The sequence below is a fragment of the Mobula hypostoma genome, chromosome 20 (assembly GCF_963921235.1).
Source record: "Mobula hypostoma chromosome 20, sMobHyp1.1, whole genome shotgun sequence".
NCBI classification, from domain to species: Eukaryota; Metazoa; Chordata; class Chondrichthyes; order Myliobatiformes; family Myliobatidae; genus Mobula; species Mobula hypostoma.
This window is the reverse complement of record NC_086116.1, coordinates 56,752,155-56,774,741: the sequence shown is the minus strand read 5'-3', so window position 1 is coordinate 56,774,741 and position 22,587 is coordinate 56,752,155. Positions and strand designations below refer to the sequence as shown.

Here is a 22,587-nt window from a genome sequence, read left to right as displayed (position 1 = left end):
CTATTTATTCTCTGGTGGGCAATGATTCATGGTGTTTAGCATAGAGACAGTTGTGACATCATTCCTTGTATCCCTTTTGCCAATCAACTTTCCAGCTCTTAGCTCCATCCCTTCTCCTCCTGTCTTCTCCTATCATTTCAGATCTCCCTCTCCCCCTCCCACTTTCAAATCTCTTACTATCTCTTCTTTCAGTTAGGCCTGATGAAGGGTCTCGGCCCCAAACATCAACTGTATCTCTTCCTAGAGATGCTGCCTGGCCTGCTGCGTTCACCAGCAACTTTGATGTGTGTGTTGCTTGAATTTCCAGCATCTGCAGATTTCCTCATGTTTGTGACATCATTCGATACCTTTTTTAATTTGCTTTCAGTTGACTTTATTGTAGGGGATGTGGCATGCAAATGGTGGATGGATCTCAAACTAAGCTGTAGTTGTTTCAGCCACTTGTGCCTCCCCAATGTTGACCTTTCGATTTTTTACCGCATATAAGCTCAATGTGGCTTACTGTCGTGAACGTCAATCCCACAGGAGTTATTTTTTCTCCAGCATAAGTTCTTAGTTGGATATCTGCAAGCTTTAGTTCAGTATCTTTGAAATACCGTTCAAAATAATTCTGTAGAATGAATTGAATTGACTTTATTTCTTACATCCTTCACGTACATGAGGAGTAAAAATCTTTGTTACATCTCCGTCTAAATGTGCAATATGTAATCATAGTAATTTATAATAAATAGAACAGTCAATGTAACATGGAATACACTCAAATCAGTATCATGGCCTGGTGGAACAAGCTGTCTCAGAGCCTGTTGGTCCTGGCTTTGAAACAGCTGAAGCAGTGTCCAATTACGTTTTAGTGAATTTGCAGTTCACTTCTGGCATAAGCTATATTGTTTGAAATTTGTTAATTTTCACATTGTTAATCTCAAGCCTATTCAGCCCTGTGTCACTCATTATCATATTTTTTCATCAACAGTATGCAGATTAGTGCTGTTTTTGAAAATGCAACTTGGCATTTAAAAAAAAATCTGTTTCTCTTCCTTCTGAGTCCATTTATTTAGTTTGCCCAACATGCTCCTTTTAAGTGTCCTACTTTGTTGCATTTTGTTCAAGTTTCATCTTTAAATCTGTTTTAGTATGGTGTATGTGAGCCTTTGCCACACTGATAACACAATTTGTTGAGCCAGGGCAGCCTCTGTCTAGACACTGCAATTTTGTACACACTCACTTTCATTCCTGACTGCAACTCAGTTGCATCTCTGTGGCTTCCATTGAAACAGCAATTTCAACTACTCTTTTAAGTGTAAGTTGTACTTCAGTTAGGAGTCCTTTTTGAATGCTCTCTTGTAAGACTCCACAAACTAAACAACCTCTCAGTGCATCACTAAGTCCACACCAAACTGACAACACACACAAAATGCTGGAGGAACTCAGCAGACCAGGTAGCATCTATAGAGAAAAGTACAGCCGGTTTCGGACCGAGACCCTTTGGCAGGACCGGAGAAAAAAAGATAAGTAGATTTAAAATGTGGGGGAGAGGGGAAAGAACCACAAGATGATAGGTGAAACTGAGTGGGAGGGGGGTGGAATTGGTGAAAGAGATACAGGGCTGGAGAAGAGTGAGTCTGATTGGAGAGAACAGAAAGCCATGGAAGAGAGAGAAGGGGGGGGGGTGGGGAGGAGCACCGGGGGAGGCAATGGGCAGGCAAGGAGATAAGATGAGAGAGGTAAAAGGGAGTGGGGAATGGTGAAGGAGAGGGGAGGGTCATTATTGGAACTTTGAGAAATCGATGTTCATAACATCAGGTTGGAGGTTACCAAGACGGAATACAAGGTATTGTTCCTCCAACCTGATTGTGACAGTAGAGGAGGCCATGGGTTGACATATCGGAATCGGAAGTGGAATTAAAATGGGCGATTGTTGGGTGAATACGCTTCTTCTGGACGGAGTGTAAATGCTTGGCAAAATGGTTTTCCTGTGTATGTTGAGTCTCACTGATATTCAGGAGGCCACACCGGGAGCACTGCACGCAGTATGTGGCCCCAACAGACTTAAAGGTGAAGTCTTGTCTCACTTTGAAGGACTTTTTGTGGCCCTGATTGGTAGTGAGGGAGGTGGTGTAGGGGCAGGTGTAACACTTGTTCTGCTTGCAAGGATAAGGAGGGAGATCATTGGGGAGGAATGGACAAGGGAGTCACGTAGGGGCGACCCCGCGGAAAGAAAAAGTCGTCGTTGGGGGAAGATGTGCTTGGTGATGGGATCCAGTTGGAGGCGGCAGACGTTCCGGAGAATTATGTGCTGGATGCGGAGGCTTGTGGGATGGTAGGGAAGAAGAAAAAGAACCCTATCCCTGGTATGGCAGTGGGAGGATGGGGTAAGAACAGATGTGTGTGAAATGGAAGAGATGTGGTGAGGACAGCGTTGATGGTGGAGGAAGGGAAGCTCCTTTCTTTGAAAAAGGAGGACGTCTCTTTCATTTACCCATCATCTTGTGTTTCTCTCTTCCCTTCCCCACTCTTTAAATCTACACCTCATCTTCTTTTCTCCCGTCCTGCCAAAGAGTCTTGCCAAAAACGTCGACTATACTTTTTTCCGTAGCTGCAACCTGGCCTGCTGAATTTCTCCAACATTTTGTGTGTGTTGCTTGGATTTCTAGCATCTGCAGATTTCCTTGTTTCCGAACTGAGAATGCTCAGACAATGTCTTCAATTCAGCCTCGTACGCTGAAATTAACTCCCATTCTTTTTGCTTCTGCTTAGGAAACCTAAATGTTCTGCCATCAACAATGGTTTCAGTTTTAAGTATTCCTTCATCACTTTCACATTATCAGCAAAGCTCATTTTAGATGGTTTTGTTGGAGCAGTCAAACTTGAAGCAAACCCTATGCATGCAGTGAAATTGGTACTTGATTCTCATTGGCTATTTCATTTGCTTTAAAACATTGTTCCTTTAGCTCAGTATACATGACCCAGTTATCTCTTGTGGAATCAAACATGCCAATCTTTCCAATGAAGCCAACTATTTCTTTTTTTTTTAATGATAATTGTCACCTGGTACTCAGTCACGAACGCTGAATTCTTGTGTTTACTGCTTTCGTTTTTTTAACTGGATGATCTCTGCATGTGTTGGGCTGTATTTTTTTTTACTCGCCGCTCCTCATTGGCTTTTTAGTTTGAACATCTTGCTGCCCTTCAATAGGTTGATTGCTGTCTCGTGTTTGTTTTGAAAATACTTCTTCAGTATTCTGTTTTTAACCTTCAAAAATTAAACTAATTCAAAGGAAGACCAACATCGTGAGTACCTCACGCTTGTCAGAGATGAGGTGGAGAATATGGGGGGGGGGGGTTTGTTTGCACTTGTATCTCTGTTCAGAATTTGTGCCCCGTACTGAGTGATATCCTCTTGCCAAATTATCGAGTAGTCTGGCTATGGTTCTTCTCTTAACCATAATACTGAAATTGAGTGTCCTTGGTGTCTTAATCAATATTTGTGACAGTCATCATTACTGCAATTGATTCTTGGATAAATATAGAAAAGACTTCGCTTATTTGTTGACAGAGGCAAATTGGGAGAATTGTTCAGTTTTGTGGTTGTAACTTTTGGTATTGTTTCTCATTGATGTTTCTAGGATTTTGGACACAATTGAATTGTGTATTTGTATGCGTTATAACTGTCATTCCACTTTAAAATAATTAAGCATTTTTAGTTTCTTAAAAAGTAAAAGGTGCTTAATAAAAGCCACATTCCCTGTTTGTCTTTCCAGTACCCCATCCACCATGAAGTTTGCCCCATACATGGGTAAATAGTCTTCAGATGGCAGTAATATTGTTGTCTTCCATTAATACATTTGTATTTCTGTTTTTAAAACAAATTTTGAAAAATTATTAGTGGTGTTTCGGCTTCTCTTGTTCCAAACAACTGCATGCTGCATGGCTACTATTTGAGTCCAGTGGTTGTTATTCTGATATGATCGACTTTATGTTGGATCCTTTCATCCAGTGGGGCTACTTTGCTACTCCCATAGCCCGACTTGCATTGTTTTAGAACGCTTGCATATAACAATGCATTAGTTCTGGTTTTTCCAGCTCTGAAATGCATGATCTGAAAATCTTAAGGAAAAGCCTACAGAAAGTGGTGGAGTAGCTCAGTCCACCACAAACTCTGTCCTCCACTGAGGACACTTACAGGGAGCACTGCCACAGGAACACAGCATCAATCATCAAAGGACCCCTACCATCCAGACCATGCTCTCTTTTCACTTCTGTTGGGCAGGAAGTACGTGAACCTTGGGTCCCACACCACCAGGTTCAGGAACAGTTATTACCCTACAACTATCAGGCTCCTGAACCAGCATGGATTGCTTTTCTCACCTCAACTCTGAACTTAGTCCAAAACCTACAGACTCATTTTCAAGAACTTTACAATTCTTGTCATCAATATTATTTAATTATTTTATTTGCAACTTTGATTGTTAACTGTTTTTGTTTAGGTATATATTTTCATAAATTCTATTTTATTTATTTTCCTGTAAGTGCCTGTAAGAAAATGAATCTCAAGGTTGGATATGGCGACATGTATATACTTTCTAAATTGACTTTGAAATATTTTTGGCCATTCAAGTTTTATACTAAATAAAAGACTATTTGTTTTAAATTATTTCTGTCATATCAATCTTTCATCCTGTTTAATATTACTAATTTTGTTTGCTCCCCCATTAAACATAGGGTTATAATGAATTGGGAGCATATATAGATGATTTGATTGTAACTTGGACTGTCTGTGTAAGATGGTCAAAGTTGGTGAATATGTAATCAAAATAGTAATCATGCAGTGAAAAAAAAATCTTTTAAGTGTTTTTAATGGGCAACCTATTTTTGTTAAAAGTGAGTTGTAATTTTAGATTAAATATTCTCTTTTTTTATTCCATCTAGACCTCTCTGGATCTTGTGTTTCAATTAGGTTTCCTCTCATTCTTCCCATCTTCAGCAGATGTATGCCTGATGTGTCTAACCTTTTCTTGTGAACCAATCTGCCAACTAGTTCAGTACTGGTCCAATAAATAGTCTCTGAACTACTTCCAGCACATTAAAAGCAACATGAAATGTACAAAAGTGAATATTCGATGTATAAACAAGCAAAAGGATCTTTCAAGATTGGCAAGCATGCAAAGATGCTTGTAATTAATAATGAAACTTTGTGGTTTTAAAGTAAATCAAATAAATAACGCTTGCTGCATTTCTGTTGAACAATGACTTTAAAGCAGTAAAGAGGCCATATTTTTAATGAGATCCGAAGGGTAAAAATCCATTCAAAATTATAGCAGATGCATTTTACCTGGCCATTTGGTTTTTGCTTCTTTTAACAAGCAAGTTATTCGCGTGCTCTTTATCTTTTACACTACATGAAACAATTTTGCTTTTATTTCATCCTTAGGACCGTAAGAAACTGCGACCTCTCTATGATATTCCTTACATGTTTGAGGCCCGAGAATTTCTGAGGAAGAAGTTGATTGGCAAAAAGGTAAGCCTAAAAAAGAATTGTCCTAATTCATAAGTATTGTTGGAGTTTTTAATGCAACCACATACATGAAAGAATGACCGACAGCAACAACTCCTGTCTTATTCTTTATCCTTTATCACTACTATCCTGCAGATAAATTTACCAATCTTGTGCATGAACAAAAGACATTGGGGTGTGGTGCAGGGAGGTTCTGCGTATAGTTTGCTAAGCGGAATAAGCATGCACAATCACTCCAAATTAATGCACTGCAAAATTAAAAATGCAGTGTTTTATTGTTTTTAGAAATATGCATTAATACAGAAATTTAATTTATGCATATCTTGATTGAAATTGTGGAGCAGCATTATGGCCTGGTTTTTGTTTAGGGTACTGAATCATAATTTGCTCAAATGCAAGACAAAATTCTATGAAATGTAACACCATGAGTTTTCATTCTGAGTGCAAAATTCGACAGTGAAGAAATATAGTTGTTTGAGACTTTACTGTAGCCATAACAACATGATGATCTGGACTGCCCACCTCCAGTGTGCTGCTCAAGTTTACAGCATGGCACTGTCATCCAGGTTGCATTCAGAGCTGAATTTCTTGCAGTATCTGGGAGTAATTTGGAAGATACAGATCAGTTCATCCTTAAGACAAGCATCCAGTTGGTGGCAAGGTGTGAGAATCCATTATTCAGCATGAGGATTTGGGGTACATGGAGACATATGATAAAATAGGCTGAAGTCCGCATGGTTTCCTTCAGGAGAAATCTTGCCTGATAAATCTATTGGAATTCTTTGAGGAGATAACAGGCTTGTTGATAGACAAAGGAGAGGTAGTGGATGTTTACTTGGATTTTCAGAAGGCCTTTGACAAGGTGCTGCACATGAGACTGCTAAGCAAGGCAAGTGCCCATGGCATTACAGGAAAGATAACGGCATGGACAGCCGATTGGCTGACTGGCAGAAAGAATATAGTGGAAATAAGGAGGGGTGAGGCTTTTGTGGTTGACTGCTGGTGGCCAGTGGTGTTCTGCAGTGGTCAATTTTGGATCATGTTGTATGTCAATGATCTGGGTGTTTGAATGGATGGCTTTGTGTCAATGTTTGCCGATGATATAAAGATAGGTGGAGGAGCAGGCAGTGTTGTGGAAACAGTAAGTCTGCAGAAAGGCTGGGACTGATTAAAAGAATGGACAAAGTAACAGATGGAAAACAGTGTGCAGAAGTGTATGGTCATGCACTTTGGTGGAAGGAATAGACTATTTGCTAAATGGGGAGTGAATTTGGAAATAAAATATTAATGTTGCAGTATCATTGTAGTTGCAATATCTCAAAAACAACAGATGCATTATTTCAGGCCACTTGGTGAAAGGTATTTTGTTTAAGTATTAAAATTGTATTTAAATTAATTTACAACCTCTAATGAACAGAGAAGGAAACCTATCACTCACTGACAACTGCTATTTTTTAGAGAGTAATAGCTCTAAATACTTGGTTGTTCAGTATTAATTGCTTTAATTCACTTTGAATTCCATCTCTCCTTACCATCCAATGCAGTTAAAGATAATTTCGCTACGTCTTCATAGCAGGATTGCTGGCATAGATTCATGTTTGACGCTGTGTAGGTTGCAAGCTTATTGTGCATAGCTCAGATTGTTACTAAATATAGTGCCAGGATTTTCCCAATATGCATAGCTGCGTATTTATTATTGCCGTCTTTAAAACTGGAAATGTCAAACTTATAAGCAATATTTCCATTAAGTTATGTTAAAAAATGATGAGGTGTCAGATGATAAACTACACTGATTGAGTTGGTATTAATTTGACTAGGATGTAACTGATGAAAGGAAATAAGTTGGATTCATTAGTGCATCATTTTCTGTTTTTGAGTAGGTTCAAAGAGTGCTGGTATTTCTTTTCCATTGTTGATTTAGATCAATTGAGATTTGTGTATTCTGTGTTGGTGTTCTCATAAATAATTTATTCTTGATTGTGGTGCACCTTTCAGTGAGTAGATGGACTCTGACTCCAGAGAAATTGCATTCACTTTGTGATCCATTGCTTGCTCCTGTGTATGTGTCAGTATTGCTGTCACTCCTCAAAAGTCATTTGCAGTGACAAACTCATCAATGCCTACTGTTTAAACAAAAATATGCAGTGTCATCAGCTGTTTGTCTTGGCAAGGGGATTTTTTTTTTATCATTTGAAGCAGCTGATGACACTGAATATTTTTGTTTGAACAGCAGGCAGTGATGATTTCATCACAAAATATGGCCTGGATTTGCTGGGATAAATTATGAAAGCTGAATTGAGGTGTTTTGCCAATCTGCACTTTCCAACTGTGGTGAATAACATTATCCAACACCCCTCCAGATGACACTGGTTCTGTCATACTCCCAAGGCTTTTGCAAGAAAAAGTGTTATTTGGTTGATTCAAAATAGGAAGTTAAGTTACTCTGGTTGTATTTAAAAATGGGTACTTGATTTTTCCTTGAACTCATTATTACTGATATAAACAGAAAACATTGGAGGATGTTGTAGGTTGGTGCCAAGTGGAAAAAGAATCATTGATCCATTGCTCATCCTATTTGTGCAGTTTGATTGGCTACAGTTTGGATGTGGACAGTGTTCATTGGCTGCCTGTAGCATGAGAGTCAAGATAGTTTAATGTCATTTCCTGTACACAAGTGTAAGGAGAACAAAATAATTGTTACTCCAGATCCGATGCAGCACGTAAAAAATACAAAGAGTAAAGAACACAATAACAATCATAAACAATAAATATAAATAGGATAGCTCGTTTACATTGATTGTATGTCCATAAAGTGATGCTGGGCTATACGCAAGTTGACTGACAAGAAATAATAAAGAAGTGGAGTTAATGGGTGGAGGTATTGATCAGCCCTACTGCTTGGGAAAAGTTAACTGTTTGATTTTGGTGGTGCTGGTGTGGGTGCTATGTAATCTCCTCACTGATCGATGGAACTCTGATAAATAGACCATGAGCATAATAGTACTGGCCCTTTTCCAGCATCTTTCTGTATCTATGTCCTTGATGGTGGGCAGACTCATGCCAGTAATGTGTTGGGCAGTTGTGATTACCCTTGTAGAGGCATCCTGTCCGTCCAGTGCAGTTTCCATACCAAGTAGTAATGCAGTTTGTTAGGACACTCTGTACTGCACATCGGTAGAATGATGTGAGTATGGATGTGCAAAGTATTCTGGTAATGATGATTTGCTGTAAAAACGATTGAGATATAGTGTATAAACTTCAGTTCAATGTTTTTGGTGATCCTTCCACTTGAGGTTAGTTTTAAGCAAACTCCCCTCACTTTCATCTGGAAAAGTGATCTGTTTCTTGTCTATCCTTTCTTGAATTTGGAGCTACTTTAATGTGGGAATGGGCAGAAGTTACAGACAGTTATACAGAAAGGGTGATGGAGCAAAAATTAGGTAATTTCGGATTGAGGAGTCTTCCTTTGATCTGAAACACATTGTGTAGGAACAGGAAAAATAAAGGCATTAATATTTTTCCCTTACTTGGATTACCAAGGAGTGACAGTGATGCAATTATGTGAAGCTTATTGTTGATTCATGTAGAGTGTGGTGTCTAATTTTGGGCACCGAACTTCTGGAACAGATACCAGTCATGTTGGAGAAATAAAGATACGCTTAATATACGTATAAAGATACGTATTGAATTGTAAGGATGGCTTCTATTGCACAGAGTGGCATAATTCAGGGGTAACCTAACATTAGTATTTTGAACATGGCGTGGATAGAGATTAGATTGGTTTCTTATTGTGGGGGGTGCAGTACCTGCAATATGGCAGTGCGCCTTATATATGTTATTTGTTCTTACAAATACATGCTATAATTAAACATTTAGAGCCATTTTCCTTAATAACACAACATGCTTTTTGTGCAGATGTGAATGTTTTCACTGTGACTGTCAACCTCTCAAAATGCAAGAATTTGATGAATTACTGTCAGGGTTACTGAATAAAATGATTAGATTAAAAAATGTGTGTGTGTATCATTCAGTTGCCACAAGGCGGCAGAAGCAGCTTTGAATTAGTGAACTGGTAATGATGTTGGTAATCCAGAAATAACCTGATTTCAAAGCCATCAATGCTGATGTATTGGAATCTACATTTTACTTTATTTCTAAAGAACATGTAAATTGAGAAATTAGTTTATTATTGTCACTTGCACCGAGGTACAATGAAAAACTTGTCTTGCATACTGCTCATATATTACAACAATAATTGGTTACAGCAGTGCACTGAGGTAGCACAAGTTAAAACATTAACAAGAGTGCAGAATAAAATGTTACCATAGTTGTTTTTATAAAAGGAACATTGAATGTTAAATGATTTTGATTAAATGACATGATTAAAATATTTGTCTAAAGTTGGTGTTGTGGGAGTGTGCCTAATAGGTGGAATGGGAAAAGTGATGTTTTCCTACAATTGCACAGAGTTTTGTGCTTTTCACAATGGGGATTATGACCAATGAAGAAATGAGTTTCAAAAATGTGGTCTTATAAATAACACTAAATGGCTTGGAAATGGCTGTAAGGAACTATTCCTTAATGTCCACTAATTCAGGATGCCTTTGACTTTGATAAGGCTTTTTTTCATTATTGTTGTTGTGGGTTTGTATCTATAGGAGTTCCGGTATGGTCGCTGGCCACACGACCATGGTTTTCAGTCGGGCGCTGGACACTCGGGAGAGATTCGGTGGGGGGGCGGGTGTCTGGCGCTCGGCTGGGGGCCGTGGTTGAGTGGTTGGCGACTTGGGCTGGCTCCCCCACCGGATTTAGTCTGGTGAGGATGCCCAGCAGGACTTAGAAGAGGGGAAAAAAAACAAGACCTGATGAAGGGTGGATGAGCTCCTTGTGAGCCAGCAGCCATCCTCCATGGAAGAGATTGCCGTGTATCTACGAATTCTATGCTATGCACCTGGTTAGAAGAGACGTGATGAACTTGGGCGCTGCACCGTGTACCTGGACCTGCCCAATGCCTCCGCCTAAGGAAGGGCTGAGCTCGAAGAAGCGGCCACGGCCAGAGGCCGATCTGGCCTCGGGCTTGAGTTCGGCGGGGGCCGCGATGGGCGGTGCCAAGGCAGCCAGTGAGAACAAACTGGAGGAGAGGCTGTACTCGGTGCTGTCGCAAGATGGAAGAAGATGGAGGTGCATAGCCACCAACCCCGGATTCGGGATGGCACCCACTGACTGACTGATCTATAAGGGTTCAGCAGCTATGTTCCATGGATTTGATAAGTTCTGACACAGCAAAATAGGAGAGATTAAAATGAGATTTATAAGGGGGAATACCAGCAAAAGTTTGAACTGATGATATGGGTAACATAGATGGAGGGACGATGGTCTTTGTTCAATAAACTAATGTTGAGGAGGATGGATGGGCTGTGAGAATTATTTAGTGAGATGTTGACAAGGCCAGGGGTAACAAGGATAACAATAAATGGGTAACAGGTTACGACATGAAGAGCAGAACTTGGTCATGCTTCGTGTTCCCAATAAACGGTTATTACCATTCAGCTGTCTTAGAATGGTTTCAGTTGAGTGGAAATTACTTTGCTCTGACATAGATGTGAAAAGTTGAATGGAGGAAGGGGAATAAGAACTGATCATGATGGATTTTGTTGATGTCAGTGATGTCAAGTGGCAAGTTCTAGAAGGTGGCCACAAAAATCTGAAGACAGTTTAACTGCAGAGAATAAAGGAGGGCTTTGTATTTGTGAAGGAGAATAGAAGTTGAGGTGGTTGAAATCATTCACGAGATTAATTCCCTCAATCTAGCTTGATATAAGAAAGCAGCAAAGATGAGTTAACTTGACGTGAAAGCAAAGATTTTAAGTGATGTGTGAAAGAGTAAAACAAAATGAATTGCTTTGAGAAGAAGAATTACTCGACTTTTAAGGGAACAGACCCACTACCACCATACAAGTTTGAATTGAGGTAGTAGAATATTTGGCATGAAATAAAAGTTGCCGCCTTGCAGTCAGCCATAGCCCTAATAATGGGTGCAATCATCTTTAAGAAGCACATGGGGGCGAGGAACTGTTTTCCCCTTGGAGTGAACATCTTTTCTGGTTAGGGGGCAATAATAGAGTGGATCAGTGACAGCCAAACAAAGAAGTATGTGGAGAGTACCAAGTGGACGAAGGATGTGAGGGTAGAGGATAGAAAGGACCATGGGCACACTGGAAGGAATTGTAGAATGGGATAAGTTAGTTGCTCTTTTTAAGCAGCGGTGACTCTTGGATCTTGAGTAACTTAGAACAAAGATAAAAATTGTTTTAGCAGTAGTAAAGTTTGCAATGACAGTAACAAAACTTGTTGCTGAAAAATTGGGATTTTTAAAGATTGGGGACCTGAGGGAAAATGGTATTATAAAACTGGGATAACTCAGTCTGATAAGTTGGAAATCATGACCGGTTGGTATCTGGCTCACTAAGTCCTGACTCCTGACCTTTCTTTTCCTTATGGCCTGTTCTTCCATGCACTTGGGGCCAATATTCTCTAGCATACAGGACAAACCACTTTGCTCAATCCATGGATAAGTATATCCTGCACTATCTTTTTAAATGGTTGGTAATGTGTCATCTGTAGTATGCACTGCTACATCTCATGTGGTTCTGCTTTTCCACTTACATGTTAAAGCTCTTTGAAATGTATTGTTAATGCTATTAGTCATCCAACACAGAACATAATCCCAGAAAATGACCCATGTGGTTGTCTACGCCCGTTGTTTGAACCAGTTACTGATTAGCCACTTGGATTTCCTTTCCCATAGCCTTGTAAATGGTTCCTTGCGAATTTAGCTATTCTAAGTATTATCTAAGCCATCTTTTGGGTTACTGATGTACAGAGGGATCTTGGTGTGCAGATTTATAGATTCCTGAAAGTGGCACGTAGTGGTAAATATAGCAGATAGTATTTGTCAGAGTCTCAAGTCAGGAAGTCATGTTGTAGCTATCGGCTCGTGTTTATCTAGGGGAAGCCCTGTCCACCTGCCCAAACCATGTCTCACGTTTGCATAGTTGCTGTGTAATGCACCCTGGTACAAACTCACCCATCAAATATCCGACAGCACAATGTACGATTTACAGGTCACACTTTATAAATCTTACTGGAACTATGTAATTAAGAGGGATACAATATAAAAGGAAAGTAAAAGGCACTAAACTTATCAGAGTTCAACCACTTCGTGCACAACCGTTGGAGCTCAATTAACGGGGTCTTTGTTCCACTATTCAATCTCCTCCGACCTCCTCAACCCGCCACCTGGGATCAACCACAGTGGTCGACCAGAGTGTGTCCAGCACGTCCTTTCTCTTCGGTTCTCCTCCTGTAAAGCCTGCGCACTGACCCAGGTTCCCACACATACAGAGAGAATAACATAGCTTCCATTGGTTAGTTCCTCCGTTATCTATAATTATAACCCAAACATTTCAGCTACAGAGAACATTACCTCATAGTTAACATTACAAAGAAGCCATTTCATTATAACACTTAAGAGAAGCCATTTTATAATTAGCAGTTAAAAGTTAACTTCACAGTTAATATTACTGAGAACCCTGCACATGTTAGAGTATTGTCAGGCAGCATCTCTAGGAAGAGGTACAGTCGACATTTCGGGCCGAGACCCTTCGTCAGGACTAACTGAAAGAAGAGCTTTTCTTTCAGTTGGTCCTGGCGAAGGGTCTTGGCCCGAAATGTCGACTGTACCTCTTCCTAGAGATGCTGCCTTGCCTGCTGCGTTCACCAGCAACTTTGATGTGTTTTGCTTGAATTTCCAGCATCTGCAGATTTCCTCGTGTTATAGTGTTGTCTGCAGTTTCTGGTTGTTGTATTATAGAAAGAATATGGAGGATTTGAAGAAGGCATGGAAGAAGTTAATTAGAATGCTGCCTGGGTGAGTCCTGCCGAAGGGTCTTGGGCTGAAACGTCAACCAGACTATTTTCTATAGATGGTGCCTGGCCTGCTGAGTTCCTTCAGCATTATGTAGATAAGCAGGGAATTGAGGTATGTCGACCACCTGCAGACGGGTATTAACTTTAAAATTGGCATTATGGTTTACACAGACATTGTGGGCAGGAGAGCTAGTTCCTGTGCTATACTTTTCTGAAAGACCTTAATGGCATCTTACATCACTTATATCATGACTGGTATCAATGGCTGTTGTAACATGCCCCCATCAGCCTAGCAGCAACAGAAATACTGCCATATATGATCGATGTTGGAAATCTGAAGGACTCTAAAAGCTCATCTCATCTTCATAGACCATCCATGAAGATTCTCAACCAGAGATCACCAGTAATAATTTTATGAGAATAGCTAGGAACTATCCTGGAACTTAATCATAAAATCAAGACATTCCTGGATAGAAGTTCCACCGTGCATTGGAAAAGAAGCCACTCAACAGGTACCTGAAGACCAACATTCAATGGATGATGGGTGGAAAATGCTAAAGGTCCATCAATTTGTTGATATGTTGACTCTTAACAACCTCAAGGCTTTGCCCCTTTTCAAGCAGAGATAACCTATTTAAGAACACAGAGGAAAATAGCAAATGGAAAATGATAATGCCTCAGGAGCAGGTGACTTCCCTGTGGAAGTTCTAAACCTTCAGACACATTCACAACCTGATCTGATACCTGGATAGAGAAGGATATTGCAGAGGATATCAAGGATGTAGTTATCATGACCATCTTCAAAATAGCAGACAAACTATTGTGGTTATTACAGAGGGGTCTCCCTTCTGTCTGCTATAGGGAGTGTCAGTGCATTGATCGTCCTAAGCCACCTCCTTAAATGTGGTCAAACAGTTTGTTCCTTTAATACTGTGAATTTCTTATATTTAGAATCACAATGTACATGACCATTACAATGTGGTAACTCATTGAAAATGCAGAGCTGCTAAAGCTAACTCTGACCTTAAAACTTATGACTGTTTCATTTGGGAGGAACTGTGGTCCATTCTTCACCAATTACATTACCATTAGCTTTATATCTATTGGACAATTTGGAACCTGTTCAATGTAGTCATGCTAGGTTCATCTTGTGATGTAGTTAAGTGAGCTTGTTGGGGTAACTTGTATTTTGATTTCATTTCTTTCTGGATCTAAGCCTCTGAAATTGTTGATAAGTATCAAACATGAGGAAATCTGCAGATGCTGGAATTATAAGTAAAACACATAAAAGTTGCTGGTGAACGCAGCAGGCCAGGCAGCATTTCCAGGAAGAGGTGCAGTCGACGTTTTGGGCCGGGACCCTTCGTCAGGACTAACTGAAAGAAGAGCTGGTAAGAGATTTGAAAGTGGGAGGGGGAGGGATAAACCCAAGAGCTGGACAGTTGATTGGCAAAAGGGATATGGGAGGATCATGGGATTGTTGATAAGTATGGCTGATTGGAGCAATTATTCCTTATTTATTGATGCTTAGTGTGATGTACTGCCAAGTCCATACCAAAATCAAGCTGGGAAATAAGGAAAAGAACTGTGCAGATCCAAGCATGTTAGAGAGGGAATTGCATGTCCATTTATGAAAAGGACAACTAATTTATCCTGGATTTTGACCCTTGCAATCGTTAAGGTTTTTACGCTGTGAAGGTGTACCACTTTGATACACTTTGTTTGCTATGTTTTATTACTTTACTGTGAATTTGCTGCTTAGTCTGTAGGCAGAACAGATCTTTTGTGCACAATAAAGTACTTTGCACACTAATGTTGTTTGTGCTATAAACTGGATTCAATCAGAATGAGATGGTATAAGCTAACTTAATTGAGTTTTTGTCAACCGAAGATTGCTTTGTTTATTTTTAAATCTATTCTGTATTCAAACCGAAATTGAGTAAACGCGATTAACAAAAATTCTATTGGATAGTACTCTCAAGCAAATTGAGATAGGACAGATGTCTTATTCATTTTCAGAAACTTTGCAGTTACAAGCCCTTCGTGACTTGTTCTTTTGTAACCCTTTATATTTTGTTGAATTGGGTCATATTTTTATCACCTTTATAATTATTCTGTGGTTGAGATATTGCCTGAAGGAACATTGCTGAATAGTCTTTTTGGAAATCTTGTTACGGTTTAATTGAGGTAGAGGAGCCAGGATGATGAAGGTTGTCATCTAGTGATAAAGCTGTAGGGTTGGAATTGCATTGAATTCACATTATCTTGACAAACCATGTACATTTTATGATGTGAAAGGAGCCTTGCATAAAATTATGTATCTTTTTTTTATATAGTGCAAATCTATTAAATATAGGAAAACAGAGGGAATTTGGTGTTCTTAGAAACAAAACTCAGAATTTAATGTACAGGTATAGCAAGCGATTATGATTGCAGCAAGGGGGAATTTAAGAGCAAGCAGTTCAAACTATGATCGTTTATCTTTTGGACCATACCCGGAGTACTACTTTGCTCACTTTTTAAAGTAGGGAAACGTGGTGATATAGTTAAAGTTCACTAGACTGTAGATGGAATAGGGTGCTTGCCCTTTGAATGGAGATTGAGTATGATATGTTTCTGTTCTGTACAGATTCAACAGGCTCTCTCATTGAAGCAGGTGGAATTTGTGGGGAAATTAGAGTTAATTCTGAGGGGCTATTTTCCTTGGGTTGGCACAATACTGGATTTTTAGAATGTCATTGAGGATTGAAGAAATATTTCTTTTCTCAGATATGGTGCCTTGAAAATTATTTCGACCGCAATCCTTTGTTCACATATAAATATTACAACCAGGGATTTTGGTCAGTTTAACTGGTAATTTTAATTTGATAATCACATGTTCCTATTTTCATAGTGGAGGCCAAAAAAACACAGGAAACTAAAGTATGAGAAATTAAAAGTTCAAAAACTGGAATGTCAGTAGTTCCGAAGTATTCATTTCCCTTTGCTCAATACTTCTCACAGCTATTACTGCCAGTAGTCCTTTTGGATAATTGTTTAAGCAGGATTTACATGATGAAGCAGGATTTGTCCATTCCTCCTTGTAACAGATTCGTTGGGGAGCGGCAGTGGACAGCAGTCTTGATTCTTGCCAGAGATGTTAGATTGGATTAAGGTCTGAACTTTTAATAGGGCCACTCAACATCAATTTTCTTCATTTGAAACTACCCCTTGGCTGCTCTGGCAGTGTACTTTGGGTGGTTGTCATGTTTATAGACAAATTCCTCCCAAGTTTAAGCTTTCTGGCAGAAGCTAGCAGGTTTTTAACCAGGATCTCTCTGTATTTAGCAGCATTCATTTTCCCATCAATCCTGAAAAGTATCTCCACAGCATGATGCTGACTCTGTCATACTTTACAGCAGGGATGGTGTTACTTGGCTGGTGTGCGGAATTAGATTTACGCCACACGTAACACTCAGTGTTGAGTTCAGTGTTGAGCTCATTCGACCACAAGGCCACCTTCCACATCTTTACAGTATCTTCTAAGTGACACTTTGCAAAATCTTTATGGGCAAGGATATCGTATTTTTTTCAAGCCAGGGCTGCTTCCTTTCCACTCTTCAGTAAATGCCCTTTTTTGTGCCTTAGAGATTGTGCAGCCATGAACTTCATCTCTAGTTGCACTTTGAGTGACTTTGCGTCACAGCAGACTCTAACAAATGCCATTCTTCTCCTGTGATCTGGTTGGCCTGATCTGGACAGTGTGGCTGTGGTTTCATATTTTTTCCAGTTTTTCACAGTGGTCTGCACTGAGTTCCGACGTACGTTCAGTGCCTTTAAGATGGTCTGTGCCCTTCCCACGATTTGTGCTTATCTATTATCATTTTCCTGACTTGTCTTGAATGCTATTTTGTATTTTGGTTTGATCTGTTGAAAATCTACCATACTGTTGGATGGGGGAAGGGGACAAATTATTCTTATGAATTCACTGAAAACAGATGATTCTGCAGTTTTCTACTTTGACAGATTGGGTGAGTTGGTAAGGTACATTGCACCTGAGGAAAGTTAGTGTAGTAATTACAAAGGAATGAATATTTTTTTTAGCCTCACAATTTTGGTTTTTAATTTTTAGTACATTGTTAACTCACTTCAGAATTTTTCTTTTTGATTCGACATGATGCACAATGTTTTGTACATTAGCTCAAAAAATCCTACTTCAATATATTTAATTTAGAAGATGAGACAGTATGGCCTGAAACGTCGACTGCACCTCTTCCTAGAGATGCTGCCTGGCCTGCTGCGTTCACCAGCAACTTTTATGTGTGTTGCTTGAATTTCCAGCATCTGCAGAATTTCTGTTGTTTGCGTTTTGAAGTGTGGGTTTGGTTTGGAACGTGGTCTTGAAGTGGATCAGCTATGATCTCATTGAATGGCAGTGTAGATGGGAAGAACCAGAAAACTGCTTCATTCTTGGCATGCTCTTATTTAAATTGCCAGGCACATTGTTTGGACCAAAGATCATGTCTATTAGAATGTTAATGTCATTTCAATTTTCAGGAAATGACGAAACCTGCTAGCATGACAGCCACTCTGATTCTCTCCTGCTTCCTTTACACATATTCCCTTCCTTTGACTTTAAATTAACTGACTGTTCTTTAAGCTCATTCACATAATGATATGTATAGCTCTACTCCACAATTTGAATGTCAGAATTCCTCTTCAGCTTCCTTCATATTGGTTACTTGCTTTTTAATCTTTTTGCTCAATCAAGTTAGCTACATATTTGAGAGGATTCCTCCAAAATATGAGAACAATAAATGTGCTTTTATATTAAAATACTCTTGTCGATTCTGGGTGTGGCTATCTCATTAATGGAGCAAAAATTTCTTTGGGGGAGGAATCTTCACCTTTAATTGTCCTTCGTTTGCAAAGTGGCACTTTGAGATATTATGAAAGGTACCTACAGTTGACCCTCCATATCAGCGGGTTCCACATCTGCGGATTGGGATAAAAAAAACCTGGAAGTTCTCCAGCACTCGTTTGAACATTGTTCGCCTCGCGTCTCGTTCAGTCGCTACTTGTGGTGTGTGCACTCTTTGTTTCTGTGAAGAAATGGCTCCTAAAAAGTAAATAAGTGGTCAGAGCAATTCCTTGAAGTCTAAGAGGGAGCGTAAAGTACTGTAATCTAGAGATGATTAAAAGTAGTACTCGTTGTTTGAGCATTGTTAGCCTCGCATCTAGTTCGTTCGTTACTTGTGTTGTGAGTGAGAGGAAGGAATTTAAGGCTAGTAAGGGATGGCTGGCTATGTAAAGCACTACAGCCTCAAGAGCTTAAAGATCACGGGAGAATCGGCATCAGCTGATGCCGTGGCAGCGTCAACGTTCCCAGAAGAACTACGATGGTTGCGTCTGTACCGAACATGTACAGACTTTTTTTCTTGTCATTATTCCTTAAACAATACAGTATAACAACTATTTATATAGCATTTACATTGTATTAGGTATTATAAATAATCTAGAGGTGATTTAAAGTATACGGGAGGATGTGCATAGATTATATGCAAATACTATGCCATTTTAGATACGGGACTGGAGTATCCGTGGAATTTGGTATCAGCGGGGGCTCCTGGAACCAAACTCTCGCGGATACGGAGGGCCGACTGTATATGCAATGAACGGTATTAGACGCAGAAGTAGGCAATGTAGTTAATTGAGCATCAAGGTCATGTTTGATCCCAGGCCTCAAGGCTGCTTTCCTGCCCAATTGTTAAATCTGAATTATTCAGAAATATCACTCTCAGCTTTGAATCTCTTCAACCAATTGGATTTGACATTGCCGCTGAAAAAGAGAATTCCAACAATTCTGTGTAAAGGAATTTATCTGGGGTGCCATTATTCATAACACAAATCCTATCCTGGTTTTGATTTCCTGAAGTTTAACATCTCACACTTAATCTGGATTGAGTGCTATTTCCCAAATTTCAGGCCATTTACTTAGATGATTAAAATTGCCCTGTAAATTTTGATAACCTTTTCCCCCCTGTGTGACCACCTAGTTTAGCATTCTCTGCAAACTTGCTAACCATGTTTTATACATTCACATCCAAGTTACTTTTATAAGATAATGCAACAAATGCTTCAGCACCAATCTCTGAGTTGCTGATTTCTCATGAATCAACCTTCTACTGTCGCTCTCTTCTCTCAACAATTGAGTCAATTGTGAATCCAGTTAGTCAGCTCTCTGTCTGTTCCCTTGCAGTCTAACCTTCTAGACTAACCTTTTGCATAGGACTTTGTTCAAAGTAAATTTATTATCAAAGTACATGTATGTCACCATACACAACTGGTATTATTTTCTTGTGGGCATACTAAATAAATCCAATAACCATCATAAAATCAACGAAAGACTGCAACAGGGCGGAGAACCAGTGTGCAAAAGACAACAAACTGCAAGTACGAAAAGAAAAAATAAGAAATAACCATAATAATAAATAAACAAGCAATAAATGTTAAGAACATGAGAACATGAATCCTTGAAAGTGAATCCGTAGGTTGTGGACATTTCAATGACAGGGCAAGTGAAGTTGAGTGTTCACGAGCCTGATGGTTGAGGGGTAATAACAGTTCCTGAACTTGGTGGTGTGAGTCCTGAAGCTCCTGTACCACTTTGCTGATGTCAGTGGCGAGAAGGGAGCATGACCTTGGTGGTGTGGGTCCCCAGTGATGAATGCTGCTTTCCTTGACAACGCTCTGTGTAGATGTGCTCAATGGTGGGGAAGGCTTTACCCATGATGGACTGAGCCACATTCAGTACTTTTGGTAGGAATTGTAGGACCTTGTTAATGAGTTTGATACATGCCATATTTTATTTTCAGTCGGCAAGATTCATTTTGTTAAGTTGAAAGGCAGGCACTTTTGTTGGTTTAAGCCATCTGTTGCATGGTAAGTGAAATTGGTCAGGTTCTGCCTTAATTTTTCTCCATGTCGGGGAGAATGCCTTGGCTTTGCCTGGGAGCATTTGTTATCTTCTCTACTTTTAGGTTCAATACCATTGCACCCATAGCAAGATGGGTTGACATTATGTATTGGCAAGTCAACACTGCGCTGGCCTGACCCATTTTTATTGGTTGCCCTAATCTAAAATGGGAATAATGGAATGGTATTCCAGACTGAGGTGTGACTATGGACTTTAACATATAATGGATTTTGACTTTTTTTTTGAAAAATGCAAACTGCTTTTAAAAACACGTTTTTTTGCCCACTGTTAGATATCATTGTTTCCATCTCACTCTCAATGAACAGCTGGCCCCAAGTTGTCAGTTATGTGATTGTTTCAGAGGACTGAATTTTATATTGAATGGATTGCTTGGAAGAAGCCATTTGTAAATTAATTTGTTTGCATGTCAGAATCTGTTCCAAAAGCAAGGAAGGATCATTGTTATTTCCACAAGATTGGGGTTGGAAAGAGATTACTTTGCAGGAAGACAGAGCACCATCTGTAACCACTTATGGGGAGCAGATGGGTGGCTGGGACCTGCTCGATAGAGCGGTGTCTATTTACATTTTTCCCCCCACATTTCACTTGAGATACATTCATTTAAATTCCACCTTCATATGTTGTATCAAATTATAGTATTTAGTACTTAAACTGCTTTGAATTCTTCCTACACTGAAAGAATTTAAATTTTAATGTTATGAATGCTTTAAGATATTTGAAAAGTGTTCATGTATAGCCATTTATAAGTGTGGGTGTATGTGATTTTGACATTTGTATGTTGAGGAGTTCCTGTAGTTCGATTTGCAACTATACTGCTTGAGTTAATTGGCTTGATAGTCATTTTCATGAATTATGCCTCTGTTTATGTATCACTTATGATTTACCGAGAATTTTATTATACTCAATGTTTATTGTGGAATTGTACAAAGAAGTGCATCAAATCTATAATTCTACAGACAGGTGTGTTTGGGTAGGAGTTGTCCAGCTGTGTTAAATGTTTCTACTGAATTTTAAATCTCCAGTGTCTTTCCAAAGTTGCTTATTTCATCCAGAGTGCAACTTAAATGAATTGGAAACAGTTGGGCCTTGTAGGGTTGTACTCAAGTGGTATATATTAAAATGAAGATCCAATGATAAATTATATAAATGCAGAATACCTGCTTTAAAAGAATTTAGGGGCACTATTGTCCTGATTTACCTGAGACTTGTGTTCCAGGTACAACTGAGTTGTTTGGTTATAACCACAAAACAGGCACAAACAAAAGCGGAAATATCTCCTGTGTACGAAAGGCAGAACAGATCCATTTTGGTCAGATACCACCCCATCAGTATCAGTAAAGAGGTAGATACATAGGGTTGGCTTTTGATCTCATAACAGTTTTGGTACAAGTAAGGACAAAAACATGTGTTGTCCATAATTAATGCAATATCAGGGCAACATTTGACTATGGCAAAGAAATGAAAATTTAAACTGTGAGGAAATGTACAAGTCATGCATAACAAAGGAAGCATAATGACAGTGATGGTGCACACAGTGCCAGTCATCTGGGTTCAATCCTAACTTCCATTGTTTTCTGTATGATATTTGTGATCAAATGGGTATTCCCCAAGTCCCCAGTAAATTATGCCCAGTATGGGTGGCTAGTGGATAATTGGGCAGATTTTAATGAGCATGATCATTAATGAGCTCATTAGATGTCTAAGCACTCCTATGCCTAGTGCCACTTTATGTATATACACTCAATCTGTGTATTTAAGCTATCTTGTGTATTTAAATTTAATTTTTTATTATTATTGTGTTCTTTATCTTTTTTGTGCTGTATCAGATCTGGAGATTAATTATTTCATTCTTTACACTTGTGTTCAGGAAATGACATGAACAACTCTTGAATGCGTCATTGGGGAACGGTGATTGATAAGGATTGCTCCGAGGACCAGCATAAATACCGTGTGCTGATTGTGACCTTGTGTCAACAGAGAATGTGGGTTCAGTTTGTTGGGAATCACCTTCTGCATGGATGGCACATAAAGGCCAGATTTGAACATGGGTTACTTGTGAAAGGGTTGTGAGGAAGCTGTATTGCCTGCAGTGCAGCATCACTCTACCACCTCCAAGATGCACAGTTTTCATTTGGGTATTTGCAGACAGAAGTTTGATATTGCTTGAATG

At 39.3% G+C, this 22,587-nt stretch overlaps 1 protein-coding gene across 1 annotated transcript in view; it reads left to right on the top strand.

Moving 5' to 3' along the window:
- snd1 (staphylococcal nuclease and tudor domain containing 1) overlaps positions 1 to 22,587 on the top strand; it is a 952,477-nt gene that overhangs the window by 122,354 nt on the left and 807,536 nt on the right. The window contains exon 11 of the mRNA XM_063072967.1: positions 5,429 to 5,515. Coding sequence (XP_062929037.1) covers positions 5,429 to 5,515 — 87 coding nt within the window. The remainder of the gene's footprint in view (positions 1 to 5,428; positions 5,516 to 22,587) is intronic.